We start from the raw sequence: 24,045 nt of genomic DNA, 5'->3' as shown, positions 1-24,045 counted from the left end.
GAATTTCTCTCCTATGAGTCATAGGCACTGAGTTGCTGGGAAAGTTTCTCTAACAGGGCAGAGTTGGCAAAATAGTCCCATTGGGTTTCAAGTTAATTTGACTAATTCTTTCACCACTTGTCAAATGAAACTACTTTTGTTTAGGTAACAAAACAAGCTGTTTCCTCTGCCATTTCTCCAGTGGGTAGTATAGGCACTTCTGGCGAACACACATTACTGCTAACTGTTATGATGTTTGCTGTCAAATTCATTTATTTATACAACTGCTATAAAGAGCCCGAGGCCCATAAGCAGCCATGAAAGATTTCAGAGTCATGGTGTGGGGTCAGGAGAGGGGGAAAAAAAAGTCTCCGCTGGTTATGAGAAAGGAATTGACACAGGAAATGGTCACATATGGTGCAGATTTATTGTGTCCGGGCCTTCCCATTCAAATCTCATTATAGCCACAGCTCTGAGCAGGCCACGGCAGCACCCCATTCATTTCAGCTTTGGCACCCAGCAGAATTACTGTGGCTGCTTCAAAACAGGGTCTGGCGAGGTGATGACTTTATCATTTTGAGGAAAGAGTGTGCCAGGAATTGCACTTGTAAAGAATGATGGTGGCGGCCATCGTCCTTCTCTTTAAGTCGCACAACGAACACTGCTTTGTTTAAAGCCGGAAGACAAGGCTTGCCAGCGGAAGAGGGGATGAGAGGAGGGATGGGATGAGGGGTGTGTGTGGAGGGGTGGGGGTGGGGGTGGGGACAAAAGAGATGAATGGAGATTGGACAAAAGTGAAAATTATCCTGGATTTTCAGGGTCGGGTTGTTTTCTTCAGTGGTGAATAATAGATGTTCTACTGAACTTTCTGTGTACGCATGCGTGCCCAGACGCACATTCCTATGGACGTTTGGGTATTTCCCTTATCTACATTCTAAAAACTTGCGTTATGGGGTCAATGTTCAAGCGATTCTTTTTCCTGTAACTTGTCTCTCTCAACTCTATACCTGGGATGAAGAGTTTCAACATTTATCACCAGGTATTCAAGGCGTGAGAAAAACCATGAGAATGCCTTGAAGTTTTAAAAGATTTTTTTTTTTTTTGTCGTGTTGGAGAATCTAACGGCATATATTTTTCAACGGGTCTTCACTCCGAGTGTATAATATCTTATGTACAAGAGTGCATCAGCCCATGAGTTGTGTGCAGCTGCTCAGCCCTTTTTGTGTGAGAAAAGGGAGTCAGGGAGGATGAGAAACCTACCACTGCTTCAAAGAGGAGGAGGCAGGATGCAAGAGAGCTAAACCTGATCTCTCGGTGAGCCTACTTCCTGAGCCTGCAGTTGCCTGGGATGGTTTCAATGTAGTATTCAAATAATAAGTTTCGTAATTGGGACCATATCCATTGATGCTTGTAGGTCAAATTTTATTCCCCAAATCCTCCCACAAAAGTACTTGTTGTTTCAAGTACTATATAATAATGAAACTTCACCATCGTTAGAAAATAGAACATGAGATAGTTCTTGGGTTTGGTTTGAATGTTCTCCTCATAGCAGTAGAGGTACAGAAAAAGTTAAAATGGCTGAGTCAGAAGGAAGAGCACTTGGGTCCATATGTCACCCCACCTGGCACCTCCCCGTTATAATGTCATTCCCCTCACCTCTTCTACCTCCTATCCTTACCTTTCTCAAAATAATACTCTCATTAAAGAGCATTTTAACTTATGAAAGATAAAAAAATACTCTGAAACACCCACTAAATAACATGGTGCAGGCAGCCATCCTGCCAAGCAGGCTTGCTTTGTGCATTTACCCAGAGTGTGACATTACCTTCACAGAGCACCTTCCGGCTCCCTTGGTTATCTTCTTCTCAGGGTAGTCTTCATGCTTGCATACCTCATGTACCACAGCCATCCAAAGCCACAGCACTGCACCTGTCACTAGAATGACACTGCATTGGAATGACAGCTGAGTGTCCAGTGAGCATTGGCTTGTTGAAAATGATGTCAAAGGTATCTATGCTCCCAAGTGACACCCTAGGTAATTGTGAAAGCTAATCTAGAAATGTATATGTGTGTATGTGTGTGTGGTGTATTTTTGTGCTACATATATATGTGATGCACACACACACACACACATACACACATATTACATTCCAGGAATAAAAACTGAATATATATATACAGTGACTCCTTTTAATCCAATGACACAGTTTCTCAAATTTTACAATGATAAATATTTTGCATGTCAAAAATAACACTGTTACTCTTAGCTCACTTATAAAATCATAGTATGCATATATATGAACAAACATATGTGTTCCCTTTATAATAATAATGACTAACTTATTATGGTCACACAGCAGACCTTACAAACTCCAAGTTCTAGACTTTATGTCAGCATAGTCATATTTTGTTTAGATATTGAATATACTATATGTAAGAACACTCTCAACTTGTCTTAACAAATGATTCTAACACATATGCTTCTTACTTTTGAAGTTTAAAAAAGTAATTATATTTAGCATTTCTCCAGTTTGAAGTCAAAAGCCCTTCTGTTCATTGTATCTGAAATAAGCAAAACACATTTTCTCTAACAACTCCTGCAAATATCTCTGTGACTTTCTTTGGGTGTTATGAAACAGAGCTTTGAGGTTTTGGGGGTGTCACTCCTGATTGCCTGAGGATTTGACATATGTAAATGGGGAGACATGCAACATGTGGATGCTGATTCGATCTGTGCCCATTCTTATTTGTTAAATTGGAAATAATGAGGTATAGATATTGTTTGGCAGAAGCAAATTGTAAATTACTTATTTTCATTTCTTGAAAACAAGTGAGTGATTATCTATTTTGGTTATGTCCAAATCCCCTATAGTTTATGATACTTGGTGAAATATATCAAAGATGGCTAGAAAATATTGTTGAGGGAAATGGTGGCATTAACCTCGAGGAGAAAAATCATTAATGTTGATGTATCTCATTCTATTTTAAACATATAAATTTTTCTCTTTTGTTGAAATGGGAAGATGGAAGGATTCTATGTGCCTTTAAGTCAAAGCATTTATTTAGAGATACTTTTTTTCTTTCCTTCTGATCCATTTTTCTAAATAAAAGATAGAAGTTATTTCTCTTTTTTTGTTGTTGTTGTTTTCTGTTAATTTTTTTTTCCGTAGCAGAGATGACCCCTTTGGCATATTTCCTTTTCAAACGTGAAATGAGGTGGAAAATCCTCATTTCACGACAGGAAGGACAAATATTGACACAAAGTTAATATTTGTTAGAACCCTGCAAGCAAACACACACACACACACACACACACACACACACACATACACACACAGAGTTCTCTCTCCTTTTAAACCAGACACAATTACCTCTCCCCCTTTCCTGGGCTTGGGTTTATGCCCTCTAGTCTAGAGAAAGGATGAGAGAGTAAGCTTTATTTCCAGGATATTTTAGGGAGGTGAAAGACTCACAGAGCAAGTGCTTTTGTGCCCATGTGCATACACAAATACAACCTGCTTAATCAAATTTCCCGCACTTAAAGCGGAGCTTCTGGACCTTGTCACTGTGCACGTCTACCCTGAATGTAATAGCATACGCCAAGCCAATGCTCACTGGTCACTCAGCCATCATTATGACCTGTCCATTCTTGCCTTTTTGAGAAGAATGCCCTGGGGTGACTGGGTGGTTGCCCTGACAGGCTGTATCAGTTATCTGTTCACATTGATTATCAAAGTCAGCTGTGGCCAGGCCTTGCCTTCCCTCTGTCTTCTCTCAAGCCCCTCTTACAAGCACCCCTGCCTGGATTTTCATGAGGAAATAATCAGATTAGGCCTTTCACGGTGAGTTCATATGGAGTTCTCTTTCTCCCGTGTGCTACTAACTGAATAAACGTGTTTAGTGGTAAATTGTAAATGACATTATGATTACCAAAGCCAGCGTGGGTTTCATTTAAAAGTGATCAAAATTGTGGACCACAAAAAATTGTGACTGGCAGATGAGGCCATTTGGCAAAGTGGGGAAGGAAAAGACAAAAACAAGTGCGAAAGAAAATCATTACTCAGAACTAAACCTTCTCCAACTGAGCAAGGCAGGAGATGAAAACATTTATAGGAGAGAACAATGGAAGGCTATTCAGACACAATTCTAGACTTATCTTAAGCCACTGGGGGTTGAACCAGGAGGCTAGCTCTGTGTAGACTTTTCTTAAACAGTGACCATATAGCCTAAGAACCATGCCTGTTTAGTAGCTCTTCAGCCCTATAATTTTGCATATTTGTGCTTTAAAAATTATCTCCCCACTATTATTTGGCTTTTCTTGGCCAATTGAAAACACTAGCATTGATTAACTGTACAGATTTCATAAGAAACTAGCTGGTGGGACACTAGCAAACCAACACATCTCTTAGCCACTGTGGCGGCTAAATTCTGAAGACATTAAGGTAGAATTTCCAGTTTAGAAAAAAAACAAGAGTTCACATTTGGCTACAAAGGTGGATCCTTAATATGACTTACTGGTCGAATTTGGGCAATTGCCTTTGGTAAGATTGTGGCGATAATCTTCTCCTCCTGGTACACCATGATAAAAATGTTGGTTTGAAGGGGGAAAATACTAGTACTCAGAATCAAGAAGCACTTGCCAAATATGTGATTTGTCAACTATCAGGAATCTTTCCATATGTGCCTGTTCAGAAAACAAGGCACAGGGAGCTTTGAAAAATTTGGCCCTTCTTCTCGCAGTGGCACCTATCGCATCGGAACCTTATGTCCCAAAACTGTCACTTTATTTTACCAGGTGTAAAATGCAAAAAAAAAAGAAGTATGTAGTTGCACTGCTTCTTTCTTGCCCCTCCTCCTTCTCTTTTTCCACTTCCTGATCCTCTTCCTCCGCCCTTTTCTTCCTCATCCTTTTCCTCCTCCTCACTTCGAAATAATATTGTTGAGTTCATATGACTGTGATTCAGCTAGTTGTGGTAGCACAGCTGGTAGAATTTGCTGAAGGAGGCAGAGGCAGGAGGATCATGAGTGTGATTCAAATTTCTGTCTATGATATGGCAATAATTAAACATGCTATCTAAAGGTGAATAAAGATAGAAATATAACTGGGTGCTGGTGGCGCATGCCTTTAATCCCAGCCCTTGGGAGGCAGAGGCAGGAGGATTTCTGAGTTCAAGGCCAGCCTGGTCTATAGAGTGAGTTCCAGGACAGCCAGGGCTATACAGGGAAACCCTGTCTCAAAAAAATAAATAAATAAAATAAAGGATAGAACTATAAAGGTAGGCATAGAGGCTAAAGGAGAAAGGTGAGGAAAGAGGAGAGAAAGAAGGAAGGGAGAGAGGGAGCGAGGGAAGGTCGGTCTGTTAGCCTTAAGGTATGAAGACTTCTTTAAGGTCAAGCCAACTTCTTTTTTTTAATTCGATATATTTTTTATTTACATTTCAAATGATTTTCCCCTTTCTGGCTCCCTACTCCCCAAAAGTCCCATAAACCCTCTTCCCTCTCCCTGTCCCCCCATCCACCTCTTCCCACATCCCTGTTCTGGTATTGCCCACTGAGTCTTTCCATAACCAGGGTCCACTCCTCCATTCTTCTTGGACATCATTTAATATGTGGATTATGTTTTGGGTATTCCAATTTTCTAGGCTAATACCCACTTATTAGTGAGTGCATACCATGACTGATCTTTTGAGACTGGGTTACCTCACTTAGAATGATGTTCTCCAGCTCCATCCATTTGTCTAAGAATTTCATGAATTCATTGTTTTTAATGGCTTAATAGTACTCCATTGTGTATACATACCACATTTTTTGTATCCATTCCTCCATTGAGGGATACCTAGGTTCTTTCCAGCTTCTGGCTATTATAAATAGGGCTGCTATGAACATAGTGGAGCATGTATCCTTATTACATGCTGGGGAATCCTCTGGGTATATGCCCAAGAGTGATATAGCAGGATCCTCCGGAAGTGATGTACCCAGTTTTCTGAGGAACTGCCAGACTGATTTCCAGAGTCGTTTTACCAGTTTACAACCCCACCAGCAGTGGAGGAATGTTCCTCTTTCTCCACATCCTCGCCGACACCTGCTGTCTCCTGAGTTTTTTTTTTCTATTTTTTTATTCGATATAATTTTTTATTTACATTTCAAATGATTTCCCTTTTTCTAGCCCCCCACTCCCTGAAAGTCCCATAAGCCCCTTTCTCTTCCCCTGTCCTCCCACCCACCCCTTCCCACTTCCCCATTCTGGTTTTGCTGAATACTGCTTCACTGAGTCTTTCCAGAACAAGGGGCCACTCTTCTTTTCTTCTTGTACCTCATTTGATGTGTGGATTATGTTTTGGGTATTCCAGTTTTCTAGGTTAATATCCACTTATTAGTGAGTGTATACCATGATTCACCTTTTGAGTCTGGGTTACCTCACTTAGTATGATGTTCTCTAGCTCCATCCATTTGCCTAAGAATTTCATGAATTCATTGTTTCTAATGGCTGAATAGTACTCCATTATGTAGATATACCACATTTTTTGCATCCACTCTTCTGTTGAGGGATACCTGGGTTCTTTCCAGCATCTGGCAATTATAAATAGGGCTGCTATGAACATAGTAGAGCATGTATCCTTATTACATGGTGGGGAATCCTCTGGTTATATGCCCAGGAGTGGTATAGCAGGATCTTCTGGAAGTGAGGTGCCCAGTTTTCGGAGGAACCGCCAAACTGATTTCCAGAGTGGTTGTAACAGTTTGCAACCCCACCAGCAGTGAAGGAGTGTTCCTCTTTCTCCACACCCTCTCCAACACCTGCTGTCTCCTGAATTTTTAATCTTAGCCATTCTGACTGGTGTAAGATGAAATCTCAGGGTTGTTTTGATTTGCATTTCCCCAATGACTAATGAAGTTGAGCATTTTTTAAGATGCTTCTCCGCCATCCGAAGTTCTTCAGGTGAGAATTCTTTGTTTAACTCTGTACCCCATTTTTTAATAGGGTTGTTTGGTTTTCTGGAGTCTAACTTCAAGAAGTTAGTCTCCTGAGTTTTTAATCTTAGCCATTCTGACTAGGTGAAATCTCAGGGTTGTTTTGATTTGCATTTCCCTAGTGACTAATAATGTTGAGTATTTTTAAAGATGCTTCTCATCTATCCGAAGTTCTTCAGGTGAAAATTCTTTGTATAGCTCTGTACCCCATTTTTAAATAGGGTTATTTGGTTTTCTGGGGTCTAACTTCTTGATTTCTTTGTATATATTGGATATTAGCCCTCTGTCAGATGTAGGGTTGGTGAAGATCTTTTTCCAATTTGTTGGTTGCTGATTTGTCCTTTTGATGGTGTCCTTTGCCTTACAGAAACTTTGTAATTTTATGAGGTCCCATTTGTCAATTCTTGATCTTAGAGCATCCGCTATTGGTGTTCTGCTCAGGAACTTTCCCCCTAAAGCCAACTTCTTAGCCATTCAAATTCTTATCCTTCTTTGTCCCCTTCCTGCTGCCACTCTATGGGCTTTCTGTCATATATTTCTATATCTAAAGGTCTCCTCAGCCACAATGTTATTATGGTGGCTGAAATAACCGTAAAGTGACCACTTTGTTACCATATAAAATCAATTGACTAACAAAAATATGTAAATCACCAATACTTGTGATTTTTAATATGAGAATAAAATGTCCTTTGATTAACACACCTTGCCATGATCACAGGCCAGCATTATCTCCGATCTCAAAAGTAACATATCTCTCCCTGAGATGCTCAGGAGCTCATTAACTGTTTATTTCACTTGTCTAAAATTTGTTCCCGGAGCTGAATGAATCCTTGAAACTGGAACTGGTGCAGTCATTATTTCCAAGGAACATGATTTGTCCCCCTTTTACTCCACTAGGCTTCCATCGTGTTGTAGAGAAATAGGTATCTTTAGGTCACACCGCAAACCTTGTTTCCTTTCCTGATCTATGCCGTTCCTACACAGTGTGTAATATCCCTCGGTATAACCACTGCTCTTCAAAGACTAATAGATTTTGGCTTACTTCTTGATATTATGCATGTCTTAGTTGCATATACTAGGCAATGTTCTCCAGTCATAGGAGGTCATGGAAAGTGGCCCACTATTCCCTCTCCATCCTAATGTCCTTACAATTTTTATCAAAGTAGGTAGCTAGCATCAAACCTTGACAGGTTTGGGAATAAACAAAGAGCTTCCAAAGGGCAGCAAGCAAATGCTAGTTGTTCTGACCTTGGTACAAAGGAACTATCCAGTACCTTTTGCTATTTGATAAAGAGTTGAATGTAGATAGTAGGGTGGAAGGGCTTTTAGAAGGAAACAGAAGGAAAGTTCAAGGAGAATTACAGGTATCATTAGAGTTTCTGAAATAAGCCAAAACAAAATGAGTTACAGCAAAATCTGAAGCATCCTATTGGAACCTCATCCAAATTAGTAACAATGAAGAGAGGAGGACAATGAAGATGAAGATGAAGAGATGATGATGATCATGATGATGATGATGGGGAGATTTTAAGGAAATGGGCATAAGAACCTATTAATCACATATGAATGCATGCTTTCAGAATTGTTTTTATGATTTTCTATGACTGATTGGTGCATATAGAAATTTAGCTGCCTGGACTGGTTTGTGTAGATTATGTGTTTGTGGTTTAGTTTTCTATGCAATCTATCCATTGTACTTCTATATCCAGACCTGTATGCAGGTCATCTTTAGACACATTCTAGAAGCCTAAATGACCAAGAAAAGGCTTTTCAATAAAAATGTTGTAATTGGGTATGCTTTCCTCTCCAATGCACTTTAGAGTTCACCCACACAATTATTGTACTGAAAATTTCACCACTAATAACCTTAAAAAAATCAAGGAATGCAGAGTCCTATAACTCCTGAAATCCTAGATCACCCATTCAAAAGCTCTTTCCTTCTGACACCAAATTCTCTGTGGCATTTGACTTTCCTTGTTAAGCAGCTAAAATAAGCTATGCTTCTGTTTAATTAGTTCTTTGTAAATACTCCTGTTACTGGCCACTCAGTCTCTTCCCTCTTAACCCAGCACAAACAGAGCCTTACATCATCCCATTCACCTTGTTTGTCTACATCTTTTTATTGGACCTACCCAAGGCATTTCCCATAATACAGATAGACTTTCTGTGAAGACTATGATCATGTGTCAGGCCCATCATTGATACAAGTCCCTTCCATGTATCACTACAGGAGCTATAGCAGTGTGATTACATGAATTATGTTTTTGTAAAATATTTTGAAGTATGATGATTTAACTCAGACTAATAAAGATGGTACCTTTTCCATTCTAAATTTTCCTTTATTTTGAGATCTGTGGTGCTGCATCACAGTGGACTGGCCACAGTGTTTGGGATAGCATAATACTTTAAATATGAAATTAATATGAGAGGGTAAGACTTTTGTATTTCACTAAATACTTTTTTATAAAAATTCTACTCTTCATAAATGTTGGCTTACCCAATGCTATGAAGCACAGGGACCAGATCCTAGTCCTCTGTGATATGAACCTGTACTGATTTACAGGAGAAAATGAAAGGCAGAAGAGATATAGATTTCAAAATGACTCTTCCTTAAGTACTGATTTGCCAAACTGCGTCTGATATCATACCTTATCTATATGTAAAAATTTTAAATATCACTTTTAACAATGATTCTAAACATTATAAAAATCATTAAAATATGAGTGAATTCCTTCTAAACAGCTAATGCTGGAAAATAAATATCAATCATAAGGCTGAAAAAAAGGCTGTATTTTCTTTCTAATCCTTAATGGGAAATTTAAAAATCCATCTCATACAAGGAAGGAATACAAAAGCATGTAATTAAATATAGGGAAATTAATCAAGACTAAATAAGTTAATAAATTATTACTCTTTGGATTTTGTAATTATGTTATTTATGACATTGATACAGTTTGTCCTTGTTTTGCTCTCCTGTGCCTCATCTACTCCTGGTCCTGATTCTCTCTTCTGCCCAATACTTTTGACTTCTGTTGGCATGACATTTGTATTCCATTATTCTTTATGATGATATCTTTAGAACTTTATGTGGATTATTAACAGCTAACAATGTAGTAGTGATTTCTCTCATGTTTATTAATATTCAGGCCATGAGAAGGTTCAAATGTGAACAACCAACCGCTGTATATGTGTATGAAAATCATAATAAAGCCCATTGGAACTTTTTATGGTACTTAAAGGTACTCTGCATGCCTCTAGAGAAAAAAATCATCATTAGTATTACCCAGACACCAACCCTCTGACCTACAGTTGTGACATTCCTGTAAGACATATTGGTGTGACAGTGGCACAAATGTTATGAGAGTAACCAACCACCTATTTATTTATTTATTTATTTATTTATTTATTTATTTATTTATTTATTTATTACTGGCTTTAAGGCCAACTGTATCCGATCCTGTTGGCATGGCTAAGCACCCAAGGCTAGATAGGCATTATCTCAGGTGAAAGCATCTTACTGAGGGACATGGCAAAAATATATCTGCTAACAGGACATGGCTACAAAGTAACCCCTAATGACATACTGCTTTGTGTACAAATCAGTACCTTGCTCAACACTCATCAGAGAGGTTTCTTCTTTCAGTTTATAGGAATTAACACAGAGACTCAGTTGAACACTGGACAGAGTAAGAGACTTTGGAATATGCAGTTGTAAATGGAGTGTTCATTTCAACCCCCCCCTCAAATCTCAGGGTCAATGAAGAAGAAGAGGGAGAAATGTTCTAAGAATGACTCCAAAGAAGTCATAATAAAACCCATTGAATTATTGAATTACATCTTTTAGAAACAACAGTACTGATACACAAATGACCTCACAGTGATTCTGTCAGCCCACACATAAACTGTACAGTTCCAAAGAGACAGAGCTCAAGCACTGAGAAGCCTAAGTAGACACAAAGTTGTACCAAGAAGCTATTGGCAGTCAACGTGTTCTGGGAAAAGGACAATTAGTTTTCTCTAATGGAGTATCACTGGATATATAGACCACATTCCAAGACCCTGCAAAATTGATTTGTTTCTTTTGTAGCCTTGCCATCCTCATTTTGTTGTTGTTATTTTGTTTTGGAACTTTTTGTTTGTTTGATTTTTTTTAAAGAGAAAAAAAGAAAAATCACAAAACTGGGTGGGAAAACTTGGGTAGGAAAGTAAGGAGGACCAGGCCAAACTTTTGAACCAGGAAGAATATAATTAAAACATATTGTACGAAAAAATATATTAAATAAAACTAACCTTAAAAAGACTTAATAATTAAAATAATTATAGCTTTTTAGTATATAGCCATAATCTGTATGCCTCCATAATTTACTTGTTTATCATTAGAATGTCTCTGGGAGTTTACTACACAAACTTCATTAAACATACTTATTTTTTTCAGTTCAGAAAAGAAAATCACTGCAAAAAGAATCTATTACATTAAAATAAATAATATTCCTAATTTAGAATTAACAACTTTGAGCCAAGTTCTTGGGGAATGGTTTACTCGGGTAAGCACTAAAATCCAAATAAGCTGCTTACTCTTCTGCTTGACATCATTTTCTGTCTTAGCACTGTGCCCCCAAGCCCATCCCCAACTCCAGCCTCACAGGTGACTCTGAGATGCTGCTGCCTCACAGCTCCTGGAAGATGGGAATGCCTTCAATCTTCTGTGACCTCTGCCATGCACCTCATTTTTCCTCCAGCCTTAGAGATTGAGTCTTTAAATTTTCTACTGCCATTTGGTCGACAGGGATACTGTACTAATTCTTAAACTCTCAGGAAATTTGCTCTAAGTAATTGACTTCATCCAACTCTACTGTAATCCTTTTATATGGTTTCTGTATTTAACTTGGGTCTCAACACAGTCATGTTTCCCTTTCATTTTGTCCATTGTGAGAAGCTGTAGATAATCCTAGCATCATGAATTAGCTTTTTTCTATGTTTCATCTTGAGTTAAAGACTACACATACATACATACATACATACATACACACACACACACACACACACACACACACACACACACACATGCACACACACCTACCTAGCTCAAAGCCCTGGCTGCATTGTAAGTCGGGGTTATTTTTCTTCCCACAGAATTAGTGTGTGTGTGTGTGTGTGTGTGTGTGTGTGTGTGTGTGTGTATTCTTCCATAAGTGTCCCCAAGTTCAAACCACTGTGTGACTAGGCCCTTTCAGAGGACAGCATGCTCCTGTCTGCAAGCATAACAGAGTATCATTAATAGTGATAGGGATTGGTGCATGCCCATGTGATGGGTCTCAACTTGAGACCGTTATTTGCTGGCCATTTTCTGGTTCCTTTACCTAGCTGTTGTAAACAGAATACCAATAATACAGAGACATATCAATAGTAAGACTTAAAGTTCTCAGTGTATTTAGAATGGTGCAGTTGGGCCATAGGGTAGTACTATTTTTAGATTTTGTTTTTAAAGAAATTGTGCTCCATGCCCCATGCCTGCATTTCTTGTACATAGGATAAATTTTGAGTTAAAAGTTTTGTGGGTGTGTTGGTATGTCTATTGCTCTACTGGGTACCCTGCCTGGATACAATAGGTGGCCTCTTGAGGTTCCATATCCCAATGTTGTGAGTCATATCTAAGGTCACATTATTGACTCTTGGGTGCCTCCCTTATCCCAGGTCTCTGCCTTGTTCTGCAGATGCTCCCTACCTCCTTACCCCTATCAGTTGCAATTTCCACTCATTTATTGATCAACTATTTGCCCTTTTAATGGTAGCCACTCTAAGGTGGGATGGAATCTTTAATCAGTTTTAGTTGTTATTTCTCCAATATTCTTGGGTTTCTATTAGTTACAGGATATACACATGTATGTACATATATCCTGTTTTTATGTTAATATATAAAAGTGCATGCCATGCTAGAAGAAGTTGACGAGAAGGGCGACCCCATAGGAAGACCAACAGTCTCAACAAATCTGGACCTCCAAGATCTCTCAGACACTAAGCCGCCAACCAGGGAGCATACACTAGCTGATCCAAGGCCCCAATACACATACAGCAGAGGATGGCTTGGCGTGGCCCCAATGAGAGAAGACACACCTAACTCTTAATAGACTTGAAACCCCAGGGAGGTCAAGTGGGGTAAGGTATGGGGACATCCTCTTGTAGATGGGGAAGGAAGAATCGGGTGAGGAACTGTTGGAAGGCAAAATAGAAGGAGGATAATGACTGGACTGTATAAAAAGATTAAAGATAAAAAAAAGGAGATGCCATGTACATATATCATTAGACTATATCAAATGGGTATTTTAATGCATATATCTTTTCATACTTTGCTCAAGTTTGCTTTGTGTTCCCAATATGTAATATACTTAAATGGTCAATAGACATTTTACAACATAACACATGGTGTTGAGAATAGTGGATTAAAATTCTTCATTAGTTCTAGCTCAGATGTTACTCATTTGTTTCCTTTGTTTCACAGGTATATTCAGAGAAGAACAGAAATGTACATTCCGAGCAATGATCCCAGGCTTCTTCTGTAAGCAGACTGAGCATGCAGTCCTAATTCTTGATAATGTTGATGCAACGTGGACAATCCCCACATCGTACCCACTTGTATCTGTTACTAATGGCTTTGTGGACACGTTTAGCATTGTGAAGGACAGTAGTTTATGCTCTCCCACAACCTATCTGTCTATGTTTTATTCCATCTTTCCAACCAGACAAATGACCAAAGTATGCTTTCCAGAACGAACGCCTCCATTCCTGCGCTTTCTTCTACGGGGAAACAGAAGAGCCTCCAAGCTCATCTTGGCTGTATTCTACAATGAGATTCAGAGCCCTCACGTTTTCTTAGACAAGAGCTTTATTCCACCTACTCCAGTAGAGTCAGCATTTTCATTGTTGGATGAGGCCGCTGGTGCCAACTATTTCGACATCATGAATAACCTCTTGTATGTTGTCCTGCAAGAAGCAGAGCCTGTTGAAATACGTTCAAGTGTTTCCATTCAGTTGGCTTTAATGGTGACATTTTCAGTCCTAGAAAAGGACTGGGAGAGAAAAATGCTTGAAAGCCTGACATACTTCTTCCAGATTGACTCAAACCAAATCAGACTCACTCTTGAGATGCCTGGCAACAAAGAGACCTTAGAGGCTATTGCGAACAGTAAAGGAAAACGAAAGCGCAATTGCCCAACTGTAATTTGTGGTGGCCCTTCTAGCAGATATGGTCAACGCAGACCTCTCATGGCAGAAATGACATCATTTAGGATTACACCAGCAACCACTCTGGAAACTTCCTCAAAGGTGGTGGTTGTTGAAATCGGTGATCTGCCAAATGTAAGGAACAGTGAACTCATTCAGTCCTTACCAAGTAACAGATTACAGAAATTGGCCCACCAGGTTATCACTGCTCAACAGACTGGAGCTCTGGAAAATGTCCTTGGTATGACTGTTGGGGCCCTACTAGTAACTCAGTCCGAGGGAGTCTCAGGATATAGGTAAGCTCTATTAAAATATCTGGATTAAACATGATTTCTTGAATCCATGTTGACATGTATTAAAATTTTGCTTATTCTTTACTATTAACTGCAAAGGATTCACTAGAATTGAAAAATTTAAAAAGCCAACATATACCTAATTGGAGACATATTTATCTGATACATTTATGGATACTTAAAAAATATCATTATATCACCTTCCATCCTTTCTGCTCCTCCAAGGTACTTTTCCTCCAACCCCTCCCATTCTGACCTCTCCAAAAAACTTTCTTTTTCTTTGATTTTTTATTGTTTTACACACACACACACACACACACACACCACTCACATTTGTGTTCATAAATGTATAAATAAAATATGCTGAGCCTATTTTTGTTGATGGTATGTATATGGTTTCAGGGGTTGGCCACATATATTAGATAGCCAGTAAGAAGGCTCATCCTTTGGAGATGTCTTAGTCAGGGTTTCTATTCCTGCACAAATATCATGACCAAGAAGCAAGTTGGAGAGGAAAGGGTTTATTGAGCTTACACTTCCACGTTGCAGTTCATCACTAAAGGAAGTCAGGACTGAAACTCAAGCAGGTCAGGAAGAAGGAGCTGATGCAGAGGCTATGGAGGGATGTTTCTTACTGGCTTGCTTCCCCTGGCTTGCTCAGCTTGCTCTCTTATAGAACCCAAGAGCACCAGCCCAAAGGTGCTACCACCCACAAGGGGCCCTCCCACTTGATCACTAATTGAGAAAATGCCCTACAACTGGATCTCATGGAGGCACTTCCCCAAATGAAACTCCTTTCTATGTGATAACTCCAGCCTGTGTCAACTTGACACATGAAACTAGCCAGTACAGGAGAGGACAATTAACATTTTTTTTTAAGAAAAATGTTCTCTTAACCCCTGGGCTATCTTTCACACTTTCTTGTGTTACTATTATATTTTGTATGATAACAAGAGTGTCAGTGATGTTGACGCATTTTGATTTTGCCCTTTTTCCTAGTATAATTTCATTTAGGCTTCACTGAGTTCTTATAACATATATATTTTTTAATTTTTTTATTCGATATATTTTTTAGTTACATTTCAAATGATTTCCCCTTTTCTAGTCCCCCACTCCCCGAAAGTCCCATAAGCCCCCTTCTCTCTTATAACATTTATATGAATACTTAGAGATCAAAATTTTAGCCTGTTATGTTACTTTGTTCACCATTCCAAAATCTTGAACAATGTAGAGAGAATATCTTGTGTGTTATTCAGATACATCACCTGTCAATTTAAAAGCCTATGACCTATGGCTTAGGCAGGAAATAGGAGGTGGAACATTTCGGAGGCAGAAAGGATTATGGGAATAGAGCTAGGCCTAGGTAGAGTTGCCTGGGAAGATGTGACAAGACAGACGCATGGTGCCTGAACACAGGAAAGCAGCCATGTGACAGAATGTAGGTTAAAATAAATGGATTGTTTTAGTTATGATTCTAGTCAGAGATGAACCTAGCTAAGCGGTCAAAATATTTGTAAATATTATTTGGGTCTGAGTCTTATTTCTAGAAGCATGGAGCTGGGAGGAAGAACCAGCCCAAACTTCTACAGAACATTGTTGTGTGTGTTCTTCTTGAAGCAAGAGATGATAACGAGCAGAAGTAATCAAGAACCACAGGGGAAAAACCTGCAGAGTAGACTGAGAACATGTACGGAATGTAACAGGTATTTGTGGTGCAAATCATCCGATCATGAAGACAAGAGATAGGCTCAGCACAAAGGTCATCTCCCTCACCCGAGCATCACACTCCCTCTTTACTTCTGACTCAGATATGTCTAATCTAATAATAATAAAAAACCTAGAAACATAATTAATATGGCATTGATTTTCTGTTTGAATTTATTATATCTACCATTGCTTTGTTTCTCTGGTATCCTAAAAGCTATTTTTTTCCCAGATCTAAAGCGACAAATCATGTGGAGATAAAGAAAAGCCTGCCTATAAAGCATACCTGACAAAAATCTCTGAGGAGTGAGAAACAGCATGCTCCCCATAGAATTGACAAACATTTAGCAAGATTGCCTATGCCCCTGAACATTGCACTGTACGCTTAACAGCCTTCAAGGCAAACACAGGCCCCAAGGCCAGCTCCGTGTCTTTCAGCTCTTACCAGTATCAGCTAGGACCTCTGCTGAACTCCTTGGAGAGCCATCAGCACACTAATGAATTGACCTTGGTGAAGCAGAGATGAGTCTAAGGATGAAGCCTTTTGGGGGGAGCACTAATGAAGTCCTCCAGAAGGTTGCTTTTGTTATATCAGGGTCACAGAATGAGGCTGTGCTGGAAACTTGTATTTCCAGAAAACCACTACTTATTGTAAAGTGGGGGAAATGAAGCTTCTGCCTTCTTTTTAGGTGTGTAGTCAATTTGGTCGTTCATGCTTTATCTTCCCTCCGGGAATTCAGGATTCAAGTTTCCTCTGTCCGCTTAGGTCAGTTGCATGAACTTGTTCTCCAGTTTTTCCAACTTCTGTTGACACATGAAATCAGTTAGCTATTCACCCATCTTCTTCATTTTTGTATTTATTCGGGATGTTTACCCAGTTTTCTGCTTCATGTGGTTTCAGTGGAGTTTTTATTGGGAAGAGATGAACACACATCCTGTATGTCTCTCTTCAAGGTAGAGGATCCCCACTAGGATCGGATTTACTTTGAATTCAGGAATCTTGACAGAACAGTTAGTAATGCCTGCCTTCCTTTCACTAGAAGCTGGACCTTCATTCACCCTGCATGTCTTTCATCTCTTCCTCATTTCTCTCCTGTATCTTGCTTCACTCATATTCCTACTAGAATATGAATTTAAGGACTACTATGTACCTTTGTCCCTGGAGGTCAAAAACTTGAGTTTGATATATTCTTAAATTGCTGACTACTTTATATATTGATTCAGGGTATTCTGGTACACACACACACACACACACACACACACACACACACACAGGCCTACTCACACACAAATATGCACAGGCATGTAAAAATATTCCAGCTTTTTCCGAAAACTGGGCACCTCACTTCCAGAAGATCCTGCTATACCACTCCTGGGCATATACCCAGAAGACTCCCCACCATGTAATAAGGATACATGTTCTACTATGTTCATAGCAGCCCTATTTATAATTGCCAGATGCTGGAAAGAACCCAGGTATCCCTCAACAGAAGAGTGGATGCAAAAAATGTGGTATATCTACACAATGGAGTACTATTCAGCCATTAGAAACAACGAATTCATGAAATTCTTAGGCAAATGGATGGAGCTAGAGAAAATCATACTCAGTGAGGTAACTCAGACTCAAAAGGTGAATCATGGTATGCACTCACTAATAAGTGGATATTAACCTAGAAAACTGGAATACCCAAAACATAATCACACATCAAATGAGGTACAAGAAGAAAGGAGGAGTGGCCCCTGGTTCTGGAAAGACTCAGTGAAACAGTATTCAGCAAAACCAGAACGGGGAAGTGGGAAGGGGTGGGTGGGAGGACAATGGAAGAGAAGGGGGCTTACGGGACTTTCGGGGAGTGGGGGGGCTAGAAAAGGGGAAATCATTTGAAATGTAAATAAATTATATCGAATAAAAAAAATTAAAAAAAAAAGAAAAGAAATAAAGAATTTCAGTGAAAGTTAAATCCCTAGCTTTATTAAATGGGGAATGTTGGGGCATTCACAGCTCATTCACAATACACAGTCCCTTTTATTGATGATACTTCATGGTCATCAGAAAGACTGTCATGTATTTCAGAGCACGATGCCTCTAATAATGGCTTTAGGCTTTATTGTCCTTATACCAAATGCTCTGAGACCACTGTATCTTTGATTGTTGTTTTGAAGATTATATGGTTTTTCCTTTGCTTTTTGTTATGAACAAGTTGTTATCTATAATCTGTTACTATTACTGACATCCCTACACCTAGCTGATCTCTGTCCTCAGGCACATTAGTGTTCAGTTCCAAAAATTAGTCAAAACTACTTTGAAAATACAGTAAAATGTATATGAACATATAGTGAGTATTTTGATAAGTAAGAAACATTATGAAAACTCCTATTTCAACAAATTTTTATTCCCAAACATTATTGGAATGGCTACCATGTCCAACATATTATATATACTTAAACATTATTGTATATATGCATGCATATTAAAATATTTTATTATATTACCACTCTGAAAATATAGATTTTCAAGTATGATAATGAAAACTATTTTCTCAATTTGTTAATGAAAATATGTTATATTATACTTCACACACATGTACATATAAATGATACTACATGGATTTAGCATTAAACAGGGTGTATATGTATGTGTGTGTGTGTGTGTGTGTGTGTGTGTGTGTGTGTAATCCTAGAGGGAGTAGGGGAGAATGGGAGGAGTTGGAGAGGAGAAAGAGGAAGTAGAAATGATACAAATACAGTGTATTTATGTAAGAAATTTTCAAACTTTAAACAAAAAGTTGATATAGCAAAAAAGGAATTAATTAACCAATTCGACATGAACCAGCCCATTAGTGTTATTTTTCTAATGAAACAAGTATGCTTTCATATATAAAATGAAACATATATATATATTTCCTAGTATAATGTTTACTAGGAAGTCACAGTTTCAGTTTACTTTTACATTCACAAGAGACGCTAATCAGATTTTATTCATAACAAGGAATCATTCAGCATCTTTCATAGACAGTGACATGTTATCAGAAGCTTTCCTATCAGTGTTTCTAGCTCTACAAACACAATACCTAACAAATAACTTAAGGGTGTAAAGGCTTGTTTTGTTTCAAGTTCTAAGGATAGTCAATAGACAAATGGGGAGGGCAAGGTGGAGAGTGAAATCAAGTCACATGACGTAAGCCAGAACACAGACAAACAAATGCTAGTGCTCCAAATGTGGTCTCCTCTTCCCATTTTATTGTGTCTTGGCCCGCAAATCATAGGCACCCCCAACCCCCACCATATTCAGGCTGGGTAGTTCGTCCTGAGTTTACCCTCTCTGGAGGATCCTCACAGGCACACTGAGATACTTGTCTCATCACCTCCTGTGTAATTCTAAGTCCAGTTGAATTGACAATGCAAATCAACCATCACAATTGCCATTTAGCTTCCCAAGTCTGATAGTCCCCTGTAACCTTCTGCAGGAGGCCAGCAGAGATGATCTGCCGAAGGCAAGGTGTTTCAATTCAGTAAAACCAAGCAGCTGGTATTGGTTCAAACTTCTGGAGTCTGACCCTGAGTAGTTTATTTTAGACATATTGAAACATAGCACAACTTGGTATAAACTTATTGTGGTGATTAACTCATTCTAACATGCATAATGAAGAATATATATCTTGTGGTGATTAACTCATTCTAACATGCATAATGAAGAATATATATCTTTGATATATATCTTTGTATATATATAAATAATATAATTAATAATATATAACATATGCTATTGTATATGTATATGTATGTGTATGATGTATATGTATATGTAATCTTTGAAAGACAAAGTAAGCTAAATACAGATAAGATGCAGCCACATCAAAACTCTTTGTTATATCTAGAAAGATAGATTCTATAGATGGACTACAAAAACAAATTACAATAAGGGTCTGTGGGAGAATACAGTACTGGAAAAGTCTCTAGCTACACAGATAGAGTATAGGTCACTGGACTAGTAAACACATCTGTTCCCAGCCTTCTGGGTGGATAGCAAGTACAATATCCCTTCCCTTGAGGGAACAACTGTGTGTGCTTAACCCACCAGATTCCCCTTGTGGTTATTGGTAAGCACAGAGACCTACACACCCCAAACCTCATTACTTTGTATTAATCTCTTCTATTAGAAAGGCCCTGAGTGGTTTCTAGCAAGACCTACTGCTACAGTACCTCCAAATAGAAAACTTCTAATATTTGTATAGATCATAATTGTTATTTTCTATTTTTTTCTGGGCAACTGTAATACATAATTTTATTCAGGCTAGATTTCTCATAAAATTCCTTAGGTAACTTACCAATTACAGCATTTTTGGTATGTTTCCTGAATATTTGCATCTCATTGAAATTGTTATAAGATACACCATGTTTATTCTTGGCATACTGCTTTTTGAAATGGATACTTTCAGGCCACTGCAAGAGTTTAATCATAAATGGATTATCCCAGAAGTAAGCTTCCTGTATGGACAAGGTGCCCAATGTTGAAATTGGTTAAGCAAAGAAGTGTAATGCCCTTCCTGAGACAATTTATGGCCTACGTGCAAAGAAAGGACAGGACAGGAACTGAGATGCTGAAGGGTTATGGGGAGATGGAGTGGGGACTTGCAGTGTGTCAGGCTTGAAATGACAGGACCCATAGCACCAGTAGGAAACTGTCAAATCATAAGACATTTCTTCCCAACTGGGGAGGGCAGCTGCTAAGGGAGCCAGCCTGGGTTTAATAGGGATCATGAGGATCATTAAGTGTGAATAAAATGGTTTGTATCAATTCAGAAGGATAACTAGGAAAGTCATTCCTGTCTTCCAGACATATAGAAGAGTCTTCCCCAGGGGCAGAGTCATAGTGTTTTATTTATCTTTGCATATCTCACGTTGCCTCAAGCAATTTTTGTATGTACTGGGAGGTCTAACATTGATTCTCAAATGGAATTGAATGGAAAACTTTTTCTTCCAGGGCACAGAATTTCCCCATTGCCCCTTTTCAAGTCCTCTCTATGGTACATATGGATTACGCCATCTGTCTAGTATGTTGAGAAAAAGAGAGACCATAAATGCTCAGGATACCTTAGACATTTAATTAAAAACAAAAAAGGGGAAGATTTCGTTAGTTTTGTTCCTTTGCTTGCTTGCTTTTTATTTTGTTTGGCTTCATGGAAAACTAGTTAACAATCCTGGGGGTGGGGGGAAGGCTCAATGAAGAGGAAGTGCCAGACATCACCCACACCAACCCTGTCATCCCAGGTCTTGTTGAAAAACAGGGTTCACCACTAGGATTGATTGATTTCCATTTGCACTGTTTATGCAAGTCTTACCTTGTTCTTTCTTTGCACCTTGACCAGGTCTAGAAGGTAAGTATGCTGTGGCTCCTAGATTTAGAAGCCCATGTTGGAAAGAATACTGGTGGTTTCTGAGCTGGAAAGTTTTTGCATTGTCATGCTCTTCCTGCTTCAGCTTGCACTTAAGCATCACAGGGAGAAATATATTTCACATACTTAACTGGGTATTGCAAGCTCTTAAATAGTGTTTGAAACTGGGGGAGATAGAGGGAACTTTCCTCCCCCATTTTTTAAAGTTTGGCTGTAGGTCCTTCTGCCTGCAGGCTACAGTCACATTAGCAGTTGGAAATTGGATAACGACAGCACAATGACAAATCCAGGTTGCTTGCAATAAGTTGCTAATCCCTTTGCTTTAATATTGGAGCAGCGTGTAATGATGTTTGGACATCACTCCAGTTTACTGACGACCCCACTGGGGCCAGCAATAGAACCTTACAACTGTCTAACAAGGCGTCAGGTGACTCCCGTCGTCACAGCAACGGACACTGGAATCTAATCTTCCCTCCATCCCTTCTAGCACCCAATAACGCCTAGATTATATAAGTGGCCCATCATTGCTTGGTAACTTGAATCAATTAACGTTAATTCGCACAATGCTATGATGTATTGTGATCACTTTCATTTCAGGGAAGGGGGAGAAATTGCTATAAGTCACCTAAAATGAGGTTGTCTGTGGTACTGAGGTATTAATTGGGTGTCCATATTAAATGCAAAAGGAGCCCCATCGTGAAAGGAAAGTGGATGAGTGACTCTCTTGGCTGCTATTGACCTATCAGAAGAAGACAGTGCCCTTTTCCTTTGCTTTTATCTATTACAGTTTTCCCTATTGCGTGTCAAGTTGATGTATTATAAAAAATTCATTTGGTGACCTTTCACCCCCTTAGCAGATTAAACAATTTCACTTCAATGGCATCATTAACAGGACCCAGCATTTAATGATGATTTCTCCAAAAGGCCATGGAGATTCGATTTTAAGCTAACAGATTTATTGCACTATTATAACATATCGTAAAAAATTGTACCACCTACGGTCAGGTTTTAGGATAGAAACTGCTTAGGAGTTTATGTGGGGCTTAAAGTGGTATTACCTTGGGATATGCTGCAGTCACAAGTCTCTGACCTCTGGTGAGACGCTGTTTACATTTAATAAGAGATGTTTGCTCACAATAAACTTTAAAGTGTGTCAGGGACAGGCCTTTTTGTAAGTGTTCAGGCCATTGCTTCCCAACTTAGAGTCTCCAGATACCAATGAACTTATGTCAGAATCTCTAATGGGTTTTTCAGTTTCCTTGACACGAGCTGCTTGCCCATACCCATTTCTCATCAGAAAACATTTGAAGGTAAGTGTTGCAGAGGTATACAGTATAGTAACAGTGTTAAAACTTTCCAGCAATCTGCAGCAGCCCAACCTGGGGTAGGGGGAAATACTGGCATAGATTTTAAAAACAACTCTAGTGTGCTTCATTCCTTTTTTTTTTTTAAACAAAGAAAGGAACCTTAGCTACTCAGGCTAAGCCAACTAATGGAAGATAATTGGGCACAGAGCTTCCAGGGAGATATTTCAGCAGGCAGCACCTTAGCTTGGTGGATAAACCAAGGTTTATCCTAGGACCATAAGCTCCCACTCTCCCTGTCCCTTTCTGTGCTCCATAGGGCACAAGGAAATTGTTCCCTGTATAGGGAAAACTTCATATTATTTTTTTAACACATTGTAATCATCCCTCCATTATTACCTCTTTCAGGACTAATGTCTACCTTTACCTGTTGTAAGCTGCCTCTGATAAGTAATACTTTTCCTTTCTTATGCCCACAAGTGGACAGTTGAAGACAGAAAATAGAATACGTGACTTAAAAATATTTAATTGATATTAGAGTTTAAAAGCCAATGGAAACCTTATTAGACCAGGTAGGGCTAACTACTCTGAAAGCAGTTTGTCTAATAATACTATATGTTAGTATAGAATGAATAGTAAATGCTATCTGTAGATCTCCAAGCTCTCTACTTACTTTGTTGTTGTTGTTGTTGTATTGTTTGTTTTTGAAGGCCTATCCAGGAATCTTTTTTTTCTATATTCTTTGTTTACATTTCAAATGATTTCCCCTTTCCCGGTTCCCTCCTCCCCACAAGTCCCATAAGCCCTCTTCCCTCTGCCCATTCCCCAATCACTCCCTCCCATTTCTCTGTCTTGGTACTCCCCTACAATACTGGATCAAGCATTTCCAGGACCAGGGCCCTCTCCTTTCTTCTTCTTGGAAATCATTTGATATGTTAATTGTGTCTTGAGTATTCAGAGCTTCTGGGCTAATTAATATCCAATTGTCAGTAACTGCATTCCATGTGTATTCTTTTGTGATTGGGTTACCTCACTTAGGATGATATCTTCCAGTTCCAACCATTTGCCTAAACATTTCATGAATTCATTGTTTTTAGTTCCTGAGTAGTATTCCATTGTGTAAATATACCACATTTTCTGTATCCATTCCTCCATTGAGGGACATCAGAGTTCTTT

General features: G+C 38.9%; 1 protein-coding gene across 1 annotated transcript in view; it reads left to right on the top strand.

The window, feature by feature from the left end:
- Pkhd1 (PKHD1 ciliary IPT domain containing fibrocystin/polyductin) overlaps nt 1–24,045 on the top strand; it is a 463,409-nt gene that overhangs the window by 406,909 nt on the left and 32,455 nt on the right. The window contains exon 60 of the mRNA XM_052192751.1: nt 13,451–14,468. Within this exon, the coding sequence (XP_052048711.1) occupies nt 13,451–14,468 (1,018 nt within the window). The remainder of the gene's footprint in view (nt 1–13,450; nt 14,469–24,045) is intronic.

This window comes from Apodemus sylvaticus, chromosome 9 (genome assembly GCF_947179515.1).
Source record: "Apodemus sylvaticus chromosome 9, mApoSyl1.1, whole genome shotgun sequence".
Lineage (NCBI taxonomy): Eukaryota > Metazoa > Chordata > Mammalia > Rodentia > Muridae > Apodemus > Apodemus sylvaticus.
Note: the sequence above shows the minus strand (reverse complement) of the source record. Positions and strands in the feature narration are given on the sequence as shown.